The 17,569-nt window shown below is 40.0% G+C and overlaps 1 protein-coding gene across 1 annotated transcript in view; it reads right to left on the bottom strand.

The window, feature by feature from the left end:
- Positions 1-17,569, bottom strand: part of EML6 (EMAP like 6) — a 928,771-nt gene that overhangs the window by 163,865 nt on the left and 747,337 nt on the right. Inside the window, exons 29-30 of the mRNA XM_078649484.1 lie at positions 9,992-10,121; positions 7,248-7,346 (exon numbers count right to left, since the gene is read on the bottom strand). Coding sequence (XP_078505610.1) covers positions 7,248-7,346; positions 9,992-10,121 — 229 coding nt within the window. The remainder of the gene's footprint in view (positions 1-7,247; positions 7,347-9,991; positions 10,122-17,569) is intronic.

Genomic DNA, 17,569 nt, shown 5'->3' with positions numbered 1-17,569 from the left:
AGATGCTGTGCCAATATAAACCTGCATTTGTTTCTGTATTCATGACCTAGGGCTGTTTTGCTGCCGTCAAACGTGTAGCTATGTGTGACTACAGCCTTGAGAATTAGACTTTTATGTGTCCCCTCAGAGACAATATATATATGTAGAGATAACTCCCTCTCCAAAATTTCCATATCAAGCCTCTGCAGAGGAATCATGTGCTTCCCTCATGGGTATGATCAGGCTAATAGTTAGCCATTTAAAAGACTAGTCTGTACAGATTACAGATAGGTTAGATGGAAGGTTCAAATTGATTTTTATTAAAACATTTCCCAACTCGCAATTTGTTGAAAAATCTTTATGTTAGACATTCGGTTCAAGTCCCAAGAGTGGATCAAACTATATGGAAAAATACAATTTTTAAATTAGAATAACAAAAGAGTAATAATGATTGTACCTATGATCTTTGGAGAAGTTATCTTCTGAGTATGGGAATTACTTTAGGAAGATGAAGATGTAGACAAATCAGAGGGGTAACTGGGCCAACGCATCCATGACTGGTGAAGAGGGGTTACCTAGAACTACTGTTTGAGTTGGTGGGCGGAACTATGCTCTGAGGGAAACTAGCAGTGAAGGTGGGGCAAAAATGAAGGGGGTAGCCAAGGTAGCACTGAAAATGAGGTTCATTTCCCTGTGCAAAAGTACTTTAATATCTATACATGTTTGATGTATGCAGGCATATCAGGATAGAAGCCTGTGCATTTAAGATAATCATTGATACCAACTCCAATTGTGGACAAACATTTTCGGTCAAAATCATTCAACCCAAAGTGATCTCGGGTATATAAATCCAATCTCTTAGCCCCTGGGAATAGCAACGGTGAAAGTTAAAATCCCTTTATATGCCAGTAGTGGCTGTGTGATCAATCAATCATTATTTGAAGAGCACAAAACAGGCAAAACAGAGAGCAGAAAGGGCCAAACAGAGGGCAGAAAAACGAGCAGTAAAAGGCAGAACAAAAGGCAGAAAAACTAGCAGGAAATGCAAAACGGAGGGCAGAAAAAGGCAAAATAAAAGGCAGACAAACAACAGAACAAAGGGCAGAAAAATGCAAAATCGAGGGCCGAAAAACGAGCAGAAAAGTCAAAATAGAGCAAAAACAGGGCAGAAACAAGCAGAGACGGAAAACAGAGCAGAAGAGGGCAAAACAGAGGACAGAAAAACGAGCAGAAAAGCAAAACAGAGGGCAGAAAAAAGTCAAAACAGAGGGCAGAAAAACAAGCAGCAAAAGCAAAAACGAGCAAGAAATGAGGAGGCATAAACAGAGTGCAGCAGGTAGATGGGTAGGTAGACGGCCTGCAACAGCTTTCCTGTCCACCTTGCACAAAGTCCGCTGACTGTGTGCAAGGTGGACAGGAAAGTTGCTGCAGGGGGAGCTAACATGAGGTCCTGCTCCTGAGTGTGAGCTAAAGGACAACTTCTTTATCTGCAGTATCTGAGTAGATACCTTGTTTTTAAGTAAACAATAGGAAGTCCATCCACATTTAAAGCAAACTCGGCATCAGGAAATATTGTGTGCTACCATTCTTCGAATTCACAAAAGTTACTGAGAAAGCCTTTTTGTGAAATTGCTCTACGGTGCCTAAGCCCTTTCTATTAGCTACTTCAAAGTGCATGCTATTAAGAAGGGCTGACCAATGGCTACGCTGGGTATTGTATAGTAATTTCCTAATCTCATAGCATTCAGCGGTTGGCAGCCAACTGAACCTTATCCTCATACACTCACATAACACTTATCTGCTACGAGTCGTGTCCTTCAACCAGTACTGTACCAGCCGTCACTAACTGAACATGCATGGATTAACTAAAGCGATAGGCCACAAACTTCTGTCCAATTAGGGGACTCTAAACTAACCCACCATTGCAGGTTTCAACCAGCTACATACTAGGACCACTCTTTGCATCTGATGCAACATTGAGATAAGGGACTATAGCAATTAGATCCACCCAAGCAGATCTCCTTACCACTTCTCCCGCCAAACATGCCTGCTCAGGATCATAAACAAAATGGGTTGGGCCACCCAAAGCAGTAACCAGCTAAGTAGATTGTGATCATACCAAATAGCATAATGGGATCTGCAGAATTGCTTAAGGCTTTTAGCTTACTGAAAACCATACACTGCACGCCTATCTCTCACCCCTTAACCCACCAAACTGCTAAGTGCTGTGCCCCATTATACAATAACAGCATATCAGTGGTCATCGTGCACGATATGAAAACAATTCCCACATAGGATCAAAAACAAACAAATGCCCTTCCACCCACATACCCGACATGGTATACCTTGCTACCAATGTAGGCAAGCACTTCAGTGCCTCAACATACAGGTAATAAGCACTATAAAAAGGCTGCTCCAATACAATTCCTCTTATCCTACTTAAACACCCATTCTTAATGTGCCTGTAGGTCGAAGAAGGAACACACAAACAGGCAGCATTCACACTCCAACTGCAGGTAGTAATGAAACTCTTTCTAGGGCAACATAAGATGAACACTAGGCTGTCCTTTAGGGGCGTAACACAGGCCCCTGCAGCCCCTGCGGTGCAGGGTGGCCCTCACCATCCAGGGGGCCCCGTCAGCACCGCACTTCTGCTGGGGAGCTCTAGATTGAGTCCGGAGGGGGCCCCTTCACTTACCCTGCAGGGGGGCCCCCTCAAGGTTCGTTATGCCACTGCTGTCTTTTACACATTTTACCAATGCTGTTTGCTGAAGATATGCAGCATCAGCAAAAAAAACAAAAAAAAAAAGAACAATGAAGCATTATTTTCCTAAAAAAAAAATATTCACCAATCCATGATGGCAGACACCACTTAAATCGGTAAGTAAAAAAAGACCTTTTTAGAGCAAAATGAAAAAGGATTGCGGGATGGGTTGAGAGAAATGAAGGAGTGCGTGGGGAGAGGGGAATAGCAGCACACGAAAGAGAGAGCAACATGGGCACATGGGAGAAATGCACAAAAGAGACAATGAGCAGCACATGAATGAGAGAGAGCTATACTGTGGGGTAGGGAGAGAAACGCATGAGAGAGAGACCAACCCAGAATGCAGCGAGCAGGCAAGTTTGGGGAAGGGAGCACATGAGCAAGATTGAGAGGCACACGAGGGAGAAAGAAAGACAGGGAGATGGTATTTGGTAGGGAAGAAGCAGACAAATGAGAGAACTGAAAAAGTTATGCACATTCATGAAGTACCTAATGAAAAAAAACTCAAGTTCCATAAAATTAAGCAGTCGAGGAACACAATTCAGCCACTCAAAATGTTGGCAAAGGGGCTATGCTCCAGGGGAAGGACAAACACAAGAGGAATGCAAGCCATCAAATACGAAGCAAGCAAATGAGAGTGACAATAAAGCCGACCAATAGTAAGCAATTAGTGGGCTGCAAGCCCACTGTAAGTTCATAATAGGACTTTCACAATGAGACACCATACAGCCTGGTAGTTGAGACCTAAAATCAGTATTGCCAATGTAACTTAAGGGCACTTAAAACATGATGTCATGGTGTGAAAAATGTTGAGTCACCAACCTCTGCCCTTTTAATTAAACTATGGGCCAGATGTATCAAACAGTTTTACCCATTCTGTGTCTATGGGAGAATGTGTTCATACATCTGGCCTTAAGTCACTATTTCATGGCAATATTTGACAATTTAACCAAAACAGAAAGACTGAGCAAACATACACTGACCTCACAGGTTACAATGTAGCACAAGGTGGCAACCACACCGCTAATGCCATCAGAAAAGCTCGTTGTAACCTACACTATGTCTAAGGGCCTCATTTCGAACATTTATAGTACTTGTGGATGTGGCCCCAAACCTGCTTGGTCATACATGAAAAAATGGCAATGCATTCTGGGCACTTCCATATCCTTGCCATGTTGGCAAAAGCTCTGGGCCTACCTTCTTTCTTCAGGCAAGCAAGAGTTTACAGAACAGGGAAATGGAGCATAAGCATATGATGAGTTGGCATGTTACTCATTGAAATTGAAGCAAATGTATGGGAAAACCGATGGATTCTGTTGGAGGGAGAGCAAACAGGGGAGGGTGTGGGAAGTAGGTTGCACATTTGGTGGACTTGCCCGAAACTGAAAACCTTTTGGAAAGAAATTTTAAGTCACATAAAAGGGGCAGTGGTGTGTCCAATACAACAGGAGCCAGAGGCAATCCTGCAGGTCTTAGACCCGCTGAAATTCTCAATGTCTTATTGATATATTAGAGATTGATAAGCAATATGTTACTTGCCACTAAACATTTACTTATGCAGAGATGGAAGTCTGCAGCTATTATGATTATGCAAGAGTGGGCCGTTAAACCTTGTACGCTGTTGGCTCTGGAAAACAGACTTGGTAGCTTAACGAAATGGGTGATAAATACAAGAAATTGTGGTCTCCTCTAAAAGAATATCTGTTTGGAAAGGACTTTTTATATATATGTCCAAAAACAATGAGATATCTGTCACCTGGAGACACCTCAATAGATTGAGTTAGACTAAGCAACAACTTATTGAGTATATGTAACCGTAAGGCTTTAACGGGCAGTATACTGAACAGACAGTAATTTTTATTTGAATTTCACCCAGGGTGGAGGGAGGGCAGTAATTGAGAGGGAATGGGTGTTTCTTCTGATCAACTGCATAGAGATTTGGTTGTTCAGTCCCAGTTATTGTAAAATAACACTGATGCCCGAGCCCTTTGTGAGTTAGAAAACAATTTTAAAAAATGTTGGACAGACTAGCACAATAGTAAACTAATATGGAACACAGTGGAAACCACTATTTTATTATTAATCAATTTTGCCTTTTCCCCTAATCATGTCAGTCATCCAAGCATATCACCAAGGTTTGAACATCTTTCGTTCACCTGTCTTCACTTTTTATTTGACTGAATACTTTTTATTTTTAAATTAATCTCTATGCACATTCTACAGTTTACATTTGACAAACGTTATCACTGATCGTTCATATTTATATGGAAAGCCTTGTACTCAGCCACCTGAGTACAAGGTCAGCCTTGTACTCAGTCATAGGAAGCAAGTTTTTCAATGAAAATGAGAAACGTATTTGCCCAGCTGTGGCAAATGTAAATTGAGCACACCTCTGCTCATGATCAGATGAGTACACAGTCTGCAATACACGCAGGGTACAATGCTATGCCAGCATGCATTGAGCCTTCCGATATGGCACCAATATGCCAGTCATAACTGACAAAAAGGAACAGTGGGAGTGCCAGGCACAGCTTCCATCATATACCTAGATGAAATATAAATCCTACATGATATTATGGAATTTATATTTTGGTGGACGGGATATCTGTCACTGCTGTGATGGTAAGTAAGTAAAGTTTTAATTAGCATAGTTACTTAAAACCTTTGCTACAAAATATCTCATTGCAGATTTAAAACCAATTAAAACCAATTAAAAAACATTATAACCTAATGATATTTGCAACGCATTAAAACGAGCAATTATTGTAGCGGCGTTTGTCCTTATACCTATCTGCTGTGCGGTAATTCAGTCTTTGGCATTTTCTTCTCTAATTGTATTAAAAATTTTACAAAGCAACAGTTAAGCTGCGTGTCCTCGGGTGCAAAACATGCCAACACAGCTTGTCTCCGTGTGCGAATGCCTCTCTGGTTAAAAAGTGGTTTTAAAAACCGTCTCCTTTCCTCAGTTAATTCTTTACATGTACAGAGGAGATGCAGCATATCTTCTTGCATTGTCCCACATAAGCGGCAGTTGGAATCAGATTGGGTTTTCAGCCAATGCGGAAAGTGCTTTGTGCATGGCAACAAGCCTCGTCTGTATTTCAAAAATGAATTTTTTGTATGTTTAGCAAAACCCAAAGCTAGATACTTCTGAGCCCCCAGAGAGGAATAGGTGCTCAGAATCATCCAACCGTGCGACCTCCTTGTTAAGGCTGCCTTATCTTCAATCCAGGATTCATTTCGCACCGATTTCTTTGTTAGTTTTTTAAGGAGGTTATGACTTGTGGGTATTGCCCAAAGTTCTTTAAGACCCAGCGTTGCCACGCATGTTGCTAAATATTTCGCCGCTGGTGATGACTCCTTCTGTTGTAGCTCTGTCCATAAGTGCCAATTTAGGGTGCCAGGTTCAGATTTCCTTACTTTGTCCCAGAAGATGATTGTTGCACCTTTCCTTGCAATGGTCTGTTTTTGCACACCAAACTCAAGCCTAATTTGCGCTGGAGAGACTCGTGTTGGTAAACCAAAAATTATTCTGTATACTTTTGCAACCACAGCATCCAAGAGCTTCGAGTCCCTCCCCCTCTGTGCCTCGCTACCATAGGTTATTGTGGGTAGAAGTTGTGCCCGTATAACTTCTACCAAAGGAGCCAGTGAAGGACCCGTCAGTCTGGAATTGAGGTTTCTCATTGAGACTGCTAAGGCTATGCCTTTCCTTTTAATTGTTTCTCTCTGGGTTACAAAGGGCCCGCCTTTATCAATGCTGTGATGGAGTAATCCATCCACCCAAATCTAAATTGGGCCCCAAGCCTGCCACACCACCTGGCATGCATCTGAGTGCACTTACACTAAAGGGAAACAAGCATGCACAACCACAATCACATGAAGTATGAGCAATATCCTTTTTTGACTTAGAGAATGCAAATACATTATTTTCTGAATCTATATCAGTGTAAAATGGGATAGAACTCTGGACTGCAATCTACATATGATAATTTTTTATAACCCACATTTCAGGACTATTTATAATTTAAGGTCTTCTGTTTTTTTATGTGCCCTATTAGATCAGGGGTGCTATGCTGTCAAGTATCAAGTTCCCCACGGTCTTGGGTAATGACTTTCAGATATAAGCATTTGTACTCATGCCCTCAATATTATTAAACAGCGGTCTAGAGCAGACCCTAATAAATATTTTGTTAGCTGAATTGTCCTGGTGTTTGATTTATGATCTAATTGTTATTTGTGAATGTGTGTATTAGTTATGATTTTACCTTTTGCATGTACTTTTCATCATTTGCCATAGTATGGTTCCCGCATTTAAAATTAGAATTGTAGAAGATATGCCAACAGATATCCAACGTATTCGATTTTATGCATTCAAAGGCCTTTTGAGAAAGTCAGTGCCACCACCAGACAGAATACAGTGACTAGATTGTGCCCCAACAGACCATTCCCAATTTGATTTAAAGAAATCCATGATTCTGGTAACCATTTGTCGATCTCTTACCTATCTGACCAGTTGCCACTACATTTTTATATTTTGGATGCTGGTTCACAGTTAGGCAGAGAATGTCATCTGTGTGCTCCAGGTAGAAACTCTGGCTTCCTAAAAGGGACACACAAAAAGAGGCATTGCTATAAAAGATGAAAATATCGATTATTTTACAAGTACATTTGTTAATGCAGTTGTTATAATGTTCATTGCATACTTCAAGTAATGGACACCTGGGATGAAACAATGAAAATCCATAATGTCTGATAACCAATTTTTAAATGTACTGTTTGTAACAAAAAAGGTGACTTGTAATGACAATGTTCTTAAATGCAGCAAATTCACTCTCTGGCTAACCATAATATTAGATTTTAGTGAATTGATTTTATATTTAGATGAGAGAGGAAGTGAACTGTCACTGCATTGTGATGAAGTGTTTTTCAAAGAGGTGTGTGTTTAGCTCTTCCCTAACTCGGAGCAGGATTGGGATGGTTTTGATGGTCATAGGAATGTTGTTCTAGATCCTTGAGAGCAGCTTTCAAGCACAAAGAGCTGTTCTGGGTTGATTAAATTAGACATAACTGATTGGCATTTTCAAGCATTTCACATAACATAATATGTGCAGAAAAAATAATCTAAGAATATTTTACTAATGTAGATGTTATGTGCATCAGCACTTCCAATACAATGCCGATCTAGGGTGTTCTGCTTCAGCAGGGTAAATCTTAACTGTCAAGCAGTAGTGGAAGCATGTCCCATTCTGTGTTTAATCAACTAGCAAAACCTAGATGAAATAATAGATGATCCTTTGGGATTGGCAGGACCCTGTCCCCTGAATAAAGTTGGTGGGGTAGGTGGAATTGTATTGGAGAGGATAGTAGAGGAGACACGCCTCTTTGAAAAACCTTTCTTCCGCTTCATTTTGAATATTGGTATGTTACTTCGGGGCTCTCGAGTGGGGATCCTAGGCAGCTCCAATTGTGGAACCTGACCCTCCCTTTGCCACCTTGCTTCTTTTGCTTATAGTTGACATGGCATATTGCTCTGGTCTCACTGTAAGACTGCAGCAATTTGATACATAACACTAAGTTGTGTTTATAATGTTTTTATACATATCAGCATTATTATGCTGAGCTAGTAGCTTCGGTCAAAGTGCCCCGTCTTTCATATGCCTTAGGCACACAATGACAAAGGAAATAATCGACATAAATCAGAGAAAGCTATTTCTATTAAACACATGTCCATATTAAAGGACCCTTGATTACTGGTGTGCAAACCTTTTGTAAGGAAAGCTTTCATTTTATGTTCCTCCTTAGTGACCTATCACTTTCCTAAGTTATCCAGATTTCACATAACATTTCTCTCCATCACATCATTCCTATTTTTAAAATGTTCCTCTAACTGTTTATTATGCTGTTGACAAATAAAATATTTTTCTTTTTTCAAATAATACAAATGAAAGTTAAACTATACAACCATGCAACATTATTTTTTTAATGTGAAACTAAATAGCACATTTAAGTGTGCCTTTATCAGCAATAGAAGGCCCTCTTGACCCCACTGCTGTATCTTGGTAATGCTATTCTTAATTGTATGTTGACTAACTGTCACCATATCTCTAAATGAACCTGTATCGTCTTTCAGCATAAGGTATTAGTCACATATTTTTTTTATACAAAAGTAACCTTTCAGATTTTAAGCAGCGAACATGCCTTTGATATTCTTAGCAGTTTCGCTGGGTTATGTTGTGACTCATAGTACAGACGACTATCTGATTCTATTTTCCACCAAATACTAATACTTTTTAAGATATCCATATATAGTATTGGACATAAATTGCTGTAGGAAAATCCACATATGTCCACCTGAGAACGCTATGGGCCAGTTTGACTCAATGTAGTCTTAAGATTGACTATTCATTTTACATCCTACATTGATCAAAGTCTCTGTGTTTATTTCTAATAAACGTCCTGAAATCCCAAACTGCGGTTAAGAGAGACCAGTGGTTTGGAAATGCCATAGGATACGTCTATAATTCTCTTCCAGAGAACGGATTGTTTATGAGTTTTGATGGAACTTATATAATTTGTTAAATATAATTAAGTAAACTCCATATACCACCACTGATCACAACATCCTTTTCCTTTTGACCACCAGCCATTCAAAAACATACTAATGCCTTCTGATCTACCTTCCGTTATACAGGGTAATAATAATGGTAAGAATTCTGCACATTATTAATTCTATGTTAATTTGGCATGTTCATAAATTGTGGCACTAGATTCATTTTTATTGAGTATATGGCGTCTTCAATTTCTTCACTGTCTGTTGTTGGATTCCACTGTGGGCTCTACACCACATCTAACTCTACTAAGATCATCATCTTATGCAACTCAATTGAAAAAGGTTTGGAATGTTTGCAGAAGACAAGTAAAACCAGGTAATCCTTCAAGCTACTGACTGATGGGAGGAAAATAGAGTCATGCAGTAACTTGAAGTGACCTCCCACAATCCCAGTATTGCATGCTAAAATAAACAATCCTTTTACTGTAACTCTTCTAGGCAGAAATCATTTAATGCCTTTATTTTGTACTATGAAATTTACTACAGACACTTCAAATCTAGTATGTTGTTTCTTAGAGGTCTCCAAGCTGGCATTCTGTTGTTTGCGAGGTTACTTGATATGTCCATTAGACAGTACTACATTGAGGCTAAGCAGCCACAAACATGTTGACATACTGTAAAAAATTATAACTTACCTGTGGAAATATTTTGGAGAATGGCCGCAGCAGCAGTGTGAAAAACAATGTCAGTGCCATCATTGAGGTAGTGAAGGTTATTGCGACAATCAAATCCCCTATATCCAAATACGTGTTCTAATGACAGCTCCTAAGATAGAATGCAAAGGAAATTAAAATCAATGGATGATCATGGATACAGACAATGTTTTTGAACTTTAACTGCCATCAGACATTGTTATTTACATACACTTTATGCATATAAGATTCCTATAGCTGAACCAGTGCAGCAGTGCTTTGAGTACATAAGTCATTTAGCGCCAGTAGAGAATCTACAAAGCAAATTTAAAAAAAACAAAAAAATCTGACTACACACAGTGCATCTTCGATATTGCATAACTGTCAAAATAATTTTTCTACATTATTTTGGAATTCCAGATGCAGATTTCACCTCAGGCTGCATCGATCACACACAATAATTCTGCCACTCTATAACAGAATAGCTGACTAAAAGAGTCAATCATGTTGAGGCCTGTTTTCTAACCAATGCAAGCCAAGACATCACACTGCCTAACTAAACGAATTCTGTTAATTTTGCAGCACTATAACACCTGTATTTGTTCAAATTGTTCACCATAAAAGAAACCAACAATCTAATCGAAATTAGATCATCATCACTGGATCACCCACCGACCCACAGCCCCAAATATGATAAAGTATATCCTTCTAGTAATGGTATGCATCCAGAATGGTTCACGTGATCATTAATGTATCACTTTCAACTGGAGAATTGCCCAGTGAATTAAAAAAATCCTACATAAAGTCAATCCTTAAGAAGCAAGGGCCTGAGAATATAGACTTGACTAACTACAGACCTATATCAAACAGACCGTTCCTGGATATGCTAACTAAAAAAAAAGCAGAATACACCCGAACCAGTTCTTTAAGCTAAACAACGTTTTTTCTAGCAGACAGATTTCCAACTTGGGAAAGCACAAAATTAGCAATGAAGGCAATCTGGGTCAAACAAAAGACAACCATTGACTTCAACATAGTTACTGCATTTTACCATGGCATTTCCTATTCACTGATCGTCCTTTTTCTCTTCAATTTATATCTGTTCCAAATGATTGAGCTTGTCAATTATTTGCAGGTTAACTGTTACAGCTATGCTGAGATACCCAAATTATTCAAAAACTAGAAAAGCCTATAAACCTAGACAGAAGCAGACTCTCCCAAAGCGTGGAAATAGTAGACAAGTGGATGTGACAAAATCATTTGAAACTCAACCGCTCAAAAACAGAGATCCTCCCCTGCAGATTGTAGGCCTAGCTATGACCCCCACCATGGCCTGGCGTAAGAAGATTAGATAAGCCACAGCCACCTTGATAGAAGTAGAGAATTTAGGTGTGATAAAGGACTTCAAACTCTGGCTCCAAGGACAGGTCAGCAATGCAACCAAAAGTGCCTTTAAACTTATGAGCAAAAGACACACAATTGATGGCCGGAATGCAGAACAAATCATAACATTCAACCCCATTTAAGAGATCTGAGTTAAATCCATCATTCTTTTGCTCACCATGGCATCCCAGTTTAGACCTGGCCATATGCAAATCAGTCTTGACTCTGTGCTTCATGAGAACAGTCCAGCCAGAACTGCCAAGCCAGGTCCTCCCTGGACCAGAAACAAGCATCCTAGGACTGGCTTCCGGGTTTCACCCCTCTTTAGCCAGGATAGCTTGATTCCTGTGGCACAGTGAGTCCAGGACCCATGTCTGGGCATACCTGGCGCACTTAGGGCAAGAAAGCAAAAGACACACACAATGTTGCATTGTCAGCATTCCGTCCATCATTTGTTTGCTGTAACACTTTTAGCCCTAAGTGGGATGGGTATGCCCAGACTGGGTCCCTTGCTCACTGTGCCACTGGATTCAAGCTAGCCTGGCTAAAGAAGAGTGACATACCCTGAAACCGTTCCCAGGATGCATGTTTCCGGTCCAGGGAGGACCTGGCTGGGCAGTTTGGTCTGGACTGTTCCCATGCGGCACAGGGTCAAGACTGATATGCATATGGCTGGGTCCAAACTGGGGTGGCGTAGTGGGCAAAAGAAAGATGGATTTAACCCGGTTCTTTTGACTGGGGGAGAATGTTTGCATTGTCAGCATTCCGTCCATCATTTGTTTTTCTGTAACACTTTAAACTTATGAGAACATTACAACTTGTATTTCCTACAGGGGACAGGCCTTGACATCTCTTGTGTTGTAATGTCTTGACTACACCAACATCTATATATTTGGCTCACAATATACCTAATGAATAAACTTCAACAAAAGCAGAATGCTGCTGCCAGATAAATTCTTAGCCCGAACCAGCATGACCATATCATCAGAGTTCTTAAGGCTCTGCGGTAGCAAGAAGACGTTCTTTTAAAGCTCCCTTTATTACCCTCTTTGTCCTATCTTCCTATTGTTAAAAATACACTCAAAGGAGGAACATCAGATCAAAAATGGCATAGTCCCCGAATATTCCCTCTTCAAAGAATCCCACAGAAAGGGAAGCTGCTTCTCTGTACAGACATGCAAGCTATGGAACAACCTAACCAAGAAAATAAGGGTAATCAAAAACCATCCTGAAATAAATGGTTCCAGAGAAGGGCAACTTAAAAAACAAAAACAAAATGGTGCAGGAAGAGAAGGGCCAGTGAGGCAGTATTCTCACCGCAAGAGACTTGCAAATGTAAAGTATGTGTCAGCGAGTTTCCTATGTTGCGATTTCCAAGAATTAGCACTGAAGATAAAATAAAATTAGCTGTGAAGAATTGAGTGCTCCCTAAAATGGGATGCAATTGATTATACATTCTATAAGATCCTGGTCTGATTCTTGCATAATGCAATCCTTCTCTACTGGAGTTAGGTAATTAATGGACTCCTGATAGTGGCCCCAGGAGCTTTAGTGGTGCTCCTGGTCGGTTATGGACACTCACTTCTTTGTATACTCAAGGTAGTGCTCACTTGATAGATTTTACGGTGCATCAAGCTTGTAGGGCTGTCTATAGATACTATCAATGCTGACTGTTCATCAATGTCTACATATAATAAAACCACGCTAAAGAAGGTAAGTATATCCATAGCGCTTTATATGGAAAATGAACAAAAAATATGAGCTTGTTCAATCCACCCAGCCATTTACATTAAGCTGGGTTTTAAGGAAGGAAGCTTTATCATTTTAGGATAACACAGGGAGTCAGTGGAAGCACAGTTACATAGCTACTGATGTTAGATTGAAAAACAATACACATCTATATAAAACCATAGAGGGATAATATTTTTTAGAACGAGGACCAATAATTCTATACACAGAAAACAACACATATCCAAACAAAAATGATGCTCAGAAACCCTGTATTTAAAATAATACTGACATATATACATATATATTATACATTCATAATTCAGTGATAGATATTGTTCTCTAGTGTTGAAAATACAGTGGTAAATGTACACATACAGTGTGACGTCACCAAGGAAATGCTGTACCATTAGTGAATCATGGTGAACAAACTGAACATTCGTAAATCTGAGTTAATGATCAACCTAAGGGGGGGCTAGGAAAAGCACCCAGGGTACAAGAAGTTATGAAACGTTAGACATACGTTAGGTTGCCAATCAACAAGCCAGTCTCCTGTTACTTAAAATAATCTAATGACAATAAGCAAGCTCTTAAAACATTTCACAGGATCCTGGTACCATAGATGGTATGTGTTTTTGTATGTGTGTTTTGTACACTGCGAAATAATTCCTAACTTGCACTTCACTGTGGGATTAAACCGCACAGTCGAAGCAGGCAGAGATTAATTAAAAATACGAACAATAAGGATTAGTTGGGAGGGGAGGGGCAAGCCTGGGCTCAAGAACCCACCTTCCTGCCCAAAAAAGCAGAGATAAGGGGGGCAAGCCCATGTTATCATACATAAGGAGGCAGGCCGAAGGAATAAAAGCAGTTCCTGGAAGCATGGTCCACCTCCCTTCCTAGGCAAAGACAAAAGGTTCCAGAGAAGGGCAACCTAAAAAAAACAAAAAACAACACCGGAGCAGGAAGAGAAAGCCAGAGAGGCAGTATTCTCACCGCTGGAGACCTGCAAAAGGAAAGTATGTTGCAGCAAGTTTCCCATGTTGAGATGTCCTAAAATTGCCACCGAGGAAAAAAACAAAGTTAGTTCTCTGGACCATTTTTACAACACAAAAGGCAGATGTTTGAAATACCTTCAGCGCTCATTTGCTTCTTAGATGCTGAACTACACCTTGTAATTCAGTAAGGCAAACTAGGTTAATAAATCCACATTCAAGTGCAAGAAAAAAGGAACGCAAACCATATAGTACAGAAAGAACCGATATGGAACTCATTGCAACATGACCTGATGAACCTCTCATCTGGCATCCTTGAAGAGAAAACTGAAAACCTGTCTCTCAAAGAGGTGTTTTTGTCCTTTATCGAAACGATCAGGACTGCATCCACCTAAAGACAGAGATTGGGACCTGTGGAATACTGAATGACTACTGACAAAGAACAATCCAAATTTAACCTTTAGGCATCTCCTCACCCGCCTTAAAGCTGTATCTTGGTTCATTCGGGAATATGTTATGTTATTATGTGACTTTTATAGCGCGCGGCTACTCAAAAGAGTGTCCTGGCGCTTTATTGACATCCTAGAGAACAAAACACAACACAGTGAAAAAGAAGCAGGGTTGGGGGAGCATAAAATCTAAGAGGCAAAGAGCCAAGTTTTCAGGCCCTTCCTAAAAGACAGCAAGTTTGAGTTGCTACGTAAGGTGAGGGGCAAAGAATTCCAAAGCTGAGGGGCCCGGAGCATAAAAGAGCGACCTCCCATGCGAGCCCTCCTCACACGAGGGACAATGGCAAGAAACTTCGCCTCTGATCTCAGAGATCGGGAGCGACGGTAAGGCATCAGCCTCTTCTGCAAATATTTAGCCCCTGTGGAATAGAAGGCCTTATGCGCAAGGGTCAAAGCTTTGAAGACTATTCGCTGCCGGATAGGCAGCCAATGAAGCGACTGTGATATTTGGACTCCTCTGCCTCTTTCTGTGGCATCAGCACTCCAGTAAAACATTTATCACAAGCCAGCATTCTAATAAACACCTACCTATATAAAAAATAGCAAAAGGGATTTTCAGAAGGATCAGGTGATGAGAACTTGGCAGGGAGGTTGTCAGAACTTCACTGAATGAACTAATTGATGATTTACTCCATGTTGGGATAAGAATGTCCTCCGCATGGTAAACGGGTACCTTGGCCCTGAGTGTGCGCAGTGGTCTAGGTCTGTGAGGTAACGGTAATGTGAGGTTCAGAACCTGTTCTATGACCTAGAGACCCGCAAAAAATGTGTCCTCATAATGGGAATTGGACTACTGTTCATGTAATGGGGGTATTTCTCATGTGAAGGTTAGCAGTTATATGAATCCCAGAACCCTGTGCTAACATCTAATGTTTCTGGAAAAACAATGGTTCTTACGTGGACAAAAAATGGTCCAAAGATAAGAGAGGCAGCGACAGATTACACTTCTGGTATTAAAGAAAAAGATGAGGCGTATTGAACTACATGGAAAATATATGCTTGACTATTTGAAGGCAGGAGTAATCCCCCAAGGCTTGAGAGTAAGGAACATCCCTGGCCTATTTGTCCAGATAAAAGAATTTCTGGAGAGATGGGCCATGATATCAAACCGATGTTCACGCGACTTCATGATGCTTATTGTAGAAACGGCTGAGGAGGTTATTGAACAGCTAGCAGCAGAGATCTTAGATCTAGAGAACAAAATCAAAGCATCAGGTAGTAGAAGAGTCAAAAAAGAAATTGGAGGATATTGAAAAGGATCTCAATTCTTATTCTGATTATCTTACCAAGCGTAAAATTGACAAACTGAATAAAGATATTAGATTCTTTAGCAAAGAAACAACTTATCCATACTTAGTGGATCATTACTATAGTCAACAGGATAATCAAATGGGCCAATACGACCAATACCCAAATAGACAGTTTAATTATGGAAAAAGATTACTACCTTTTCAGACTCTTCGGATTCGGATGGAGAGGGGCAATTTGGAGATAGTAGCCTCCAAGCTCAAAAATGTGGAAATATTTTTTTCCGATCAACCAAAGGAAAATGAGAATGTGAATCGATCAGGACTCTCATTAAAATCCACATTCACTCCTACTATTGATCAATTACTATCAGAAGTAGCTATCTTCGAAAAGGTTTTGTACAATAAATTTGTGAATCTCACCAAGCATGTTCAGAAAACACAGTTCAAACTAGATAGAGACGAATACAAAGCCTTAGAAAATGTGAAAACATGTACAGATAAGGTCATAAAAACTTGTGACAAAGGAGGAGGCCTACTTGTTTATGATACTTCCACCTATGTGACCAAATTCAAGAAATGTTAAGTGATACTAGGTTTTATCTACCTATAGTTAGAGACCCTACCAAACAGGTGATTATCAAAATACGCAAACTCACTAATCGAGCTCTGAAAGATGGCGACATATGTGAAAAGGAGTGGGCTTACTTGAATGTAGAGACACCTAGGATGGCCAGTATTTATGGCATCCCTAAAGTCCACAAGAACATAATAAACCCGCCTTTAAGACCAATAGTCACCACAATAGGTTCAGTAACTGAGCCATTGGCCAAATATGTGGATGCTATGTTATGCCCCCATGTATCCTACGCCAGCTTTTGTACAGGACACAAGACACATCATCATTAATCTTGTAGAGAATGTACACTTTTGTCCTGATAGCCAGTTTCTGGTTACAATGGATATAGAGGCACTCTATAGCAATATCCCAATTGATGGTGCTATTGCAGCTGTGCATTGGTTTATCCATGCATATAACATCCAATGCCCAACTTTATTTGTTTTGGAGTGCCTCAAGATTGTCCTTACAGATAATATTTTTGAATTCAATAAACATCTTTTTAAACAGCAACAAGGTGTCAGCATGGCGGCATAATGTGCCCCTACTATTGCTAATATATACATGACACATTTTGAAAAGAAATATGTTTTTCTTTATTTGGAATGATAGCCATGAGAATCTTCTCTAGTTTGTTGAATGGATAAATTTATGTGATGATAATATACATTTCACATATACCATCAGCACGAAACAAGTAGAATATCTAGATGCACTAATCAAGTGTGGTGAGGGGGTCCTGATGGTTGACTTATTTGTCAAGCCAACTGCCAGGAACACCCTACTGCATTATAATAGTTATCATCCTGCAATCCCAAAAAATAGTATCCCCTTTGGAGAATTTTTGCACCTAAGGTGTAACTGCACTAACATCTGTGATTATGACTCCAAAGCTGAGGATATGAAGAGGAAGTTCCTGGCCAGGGGCTATCCCAGAAAGATTGTTAGAGACTCCTACAAAAGGGCTCGGTTTTTTGACTGCCAGCATCTACTAATGAGTACCAAAGCAGAAAAAGAGCCTGCCCTCATTTTCATTACTCGGCATTCAATGCTAAATGAGAGGATTAGACAATCAGTATACTCCAGCTGGAAGAACTTAA

Source organism: Lissotriton helveticus, chromosome 6 (genome assembly GCF_964261635.1).
Source record: "Lissotriton helveticus chromosome 6, aLisHel1.1, whole genome shotgun sequence".
NCBI classification, from domain to species: domain Eukaryota; kingdom Metazoa; phylum Chordata; class Amphibia; order Caudata; family Salamandridae; genus Lissotriton; species Lissotriton helveticus.
This window is presented reverse-complemented; position numbering and strand designations above follow the sequence as displayed.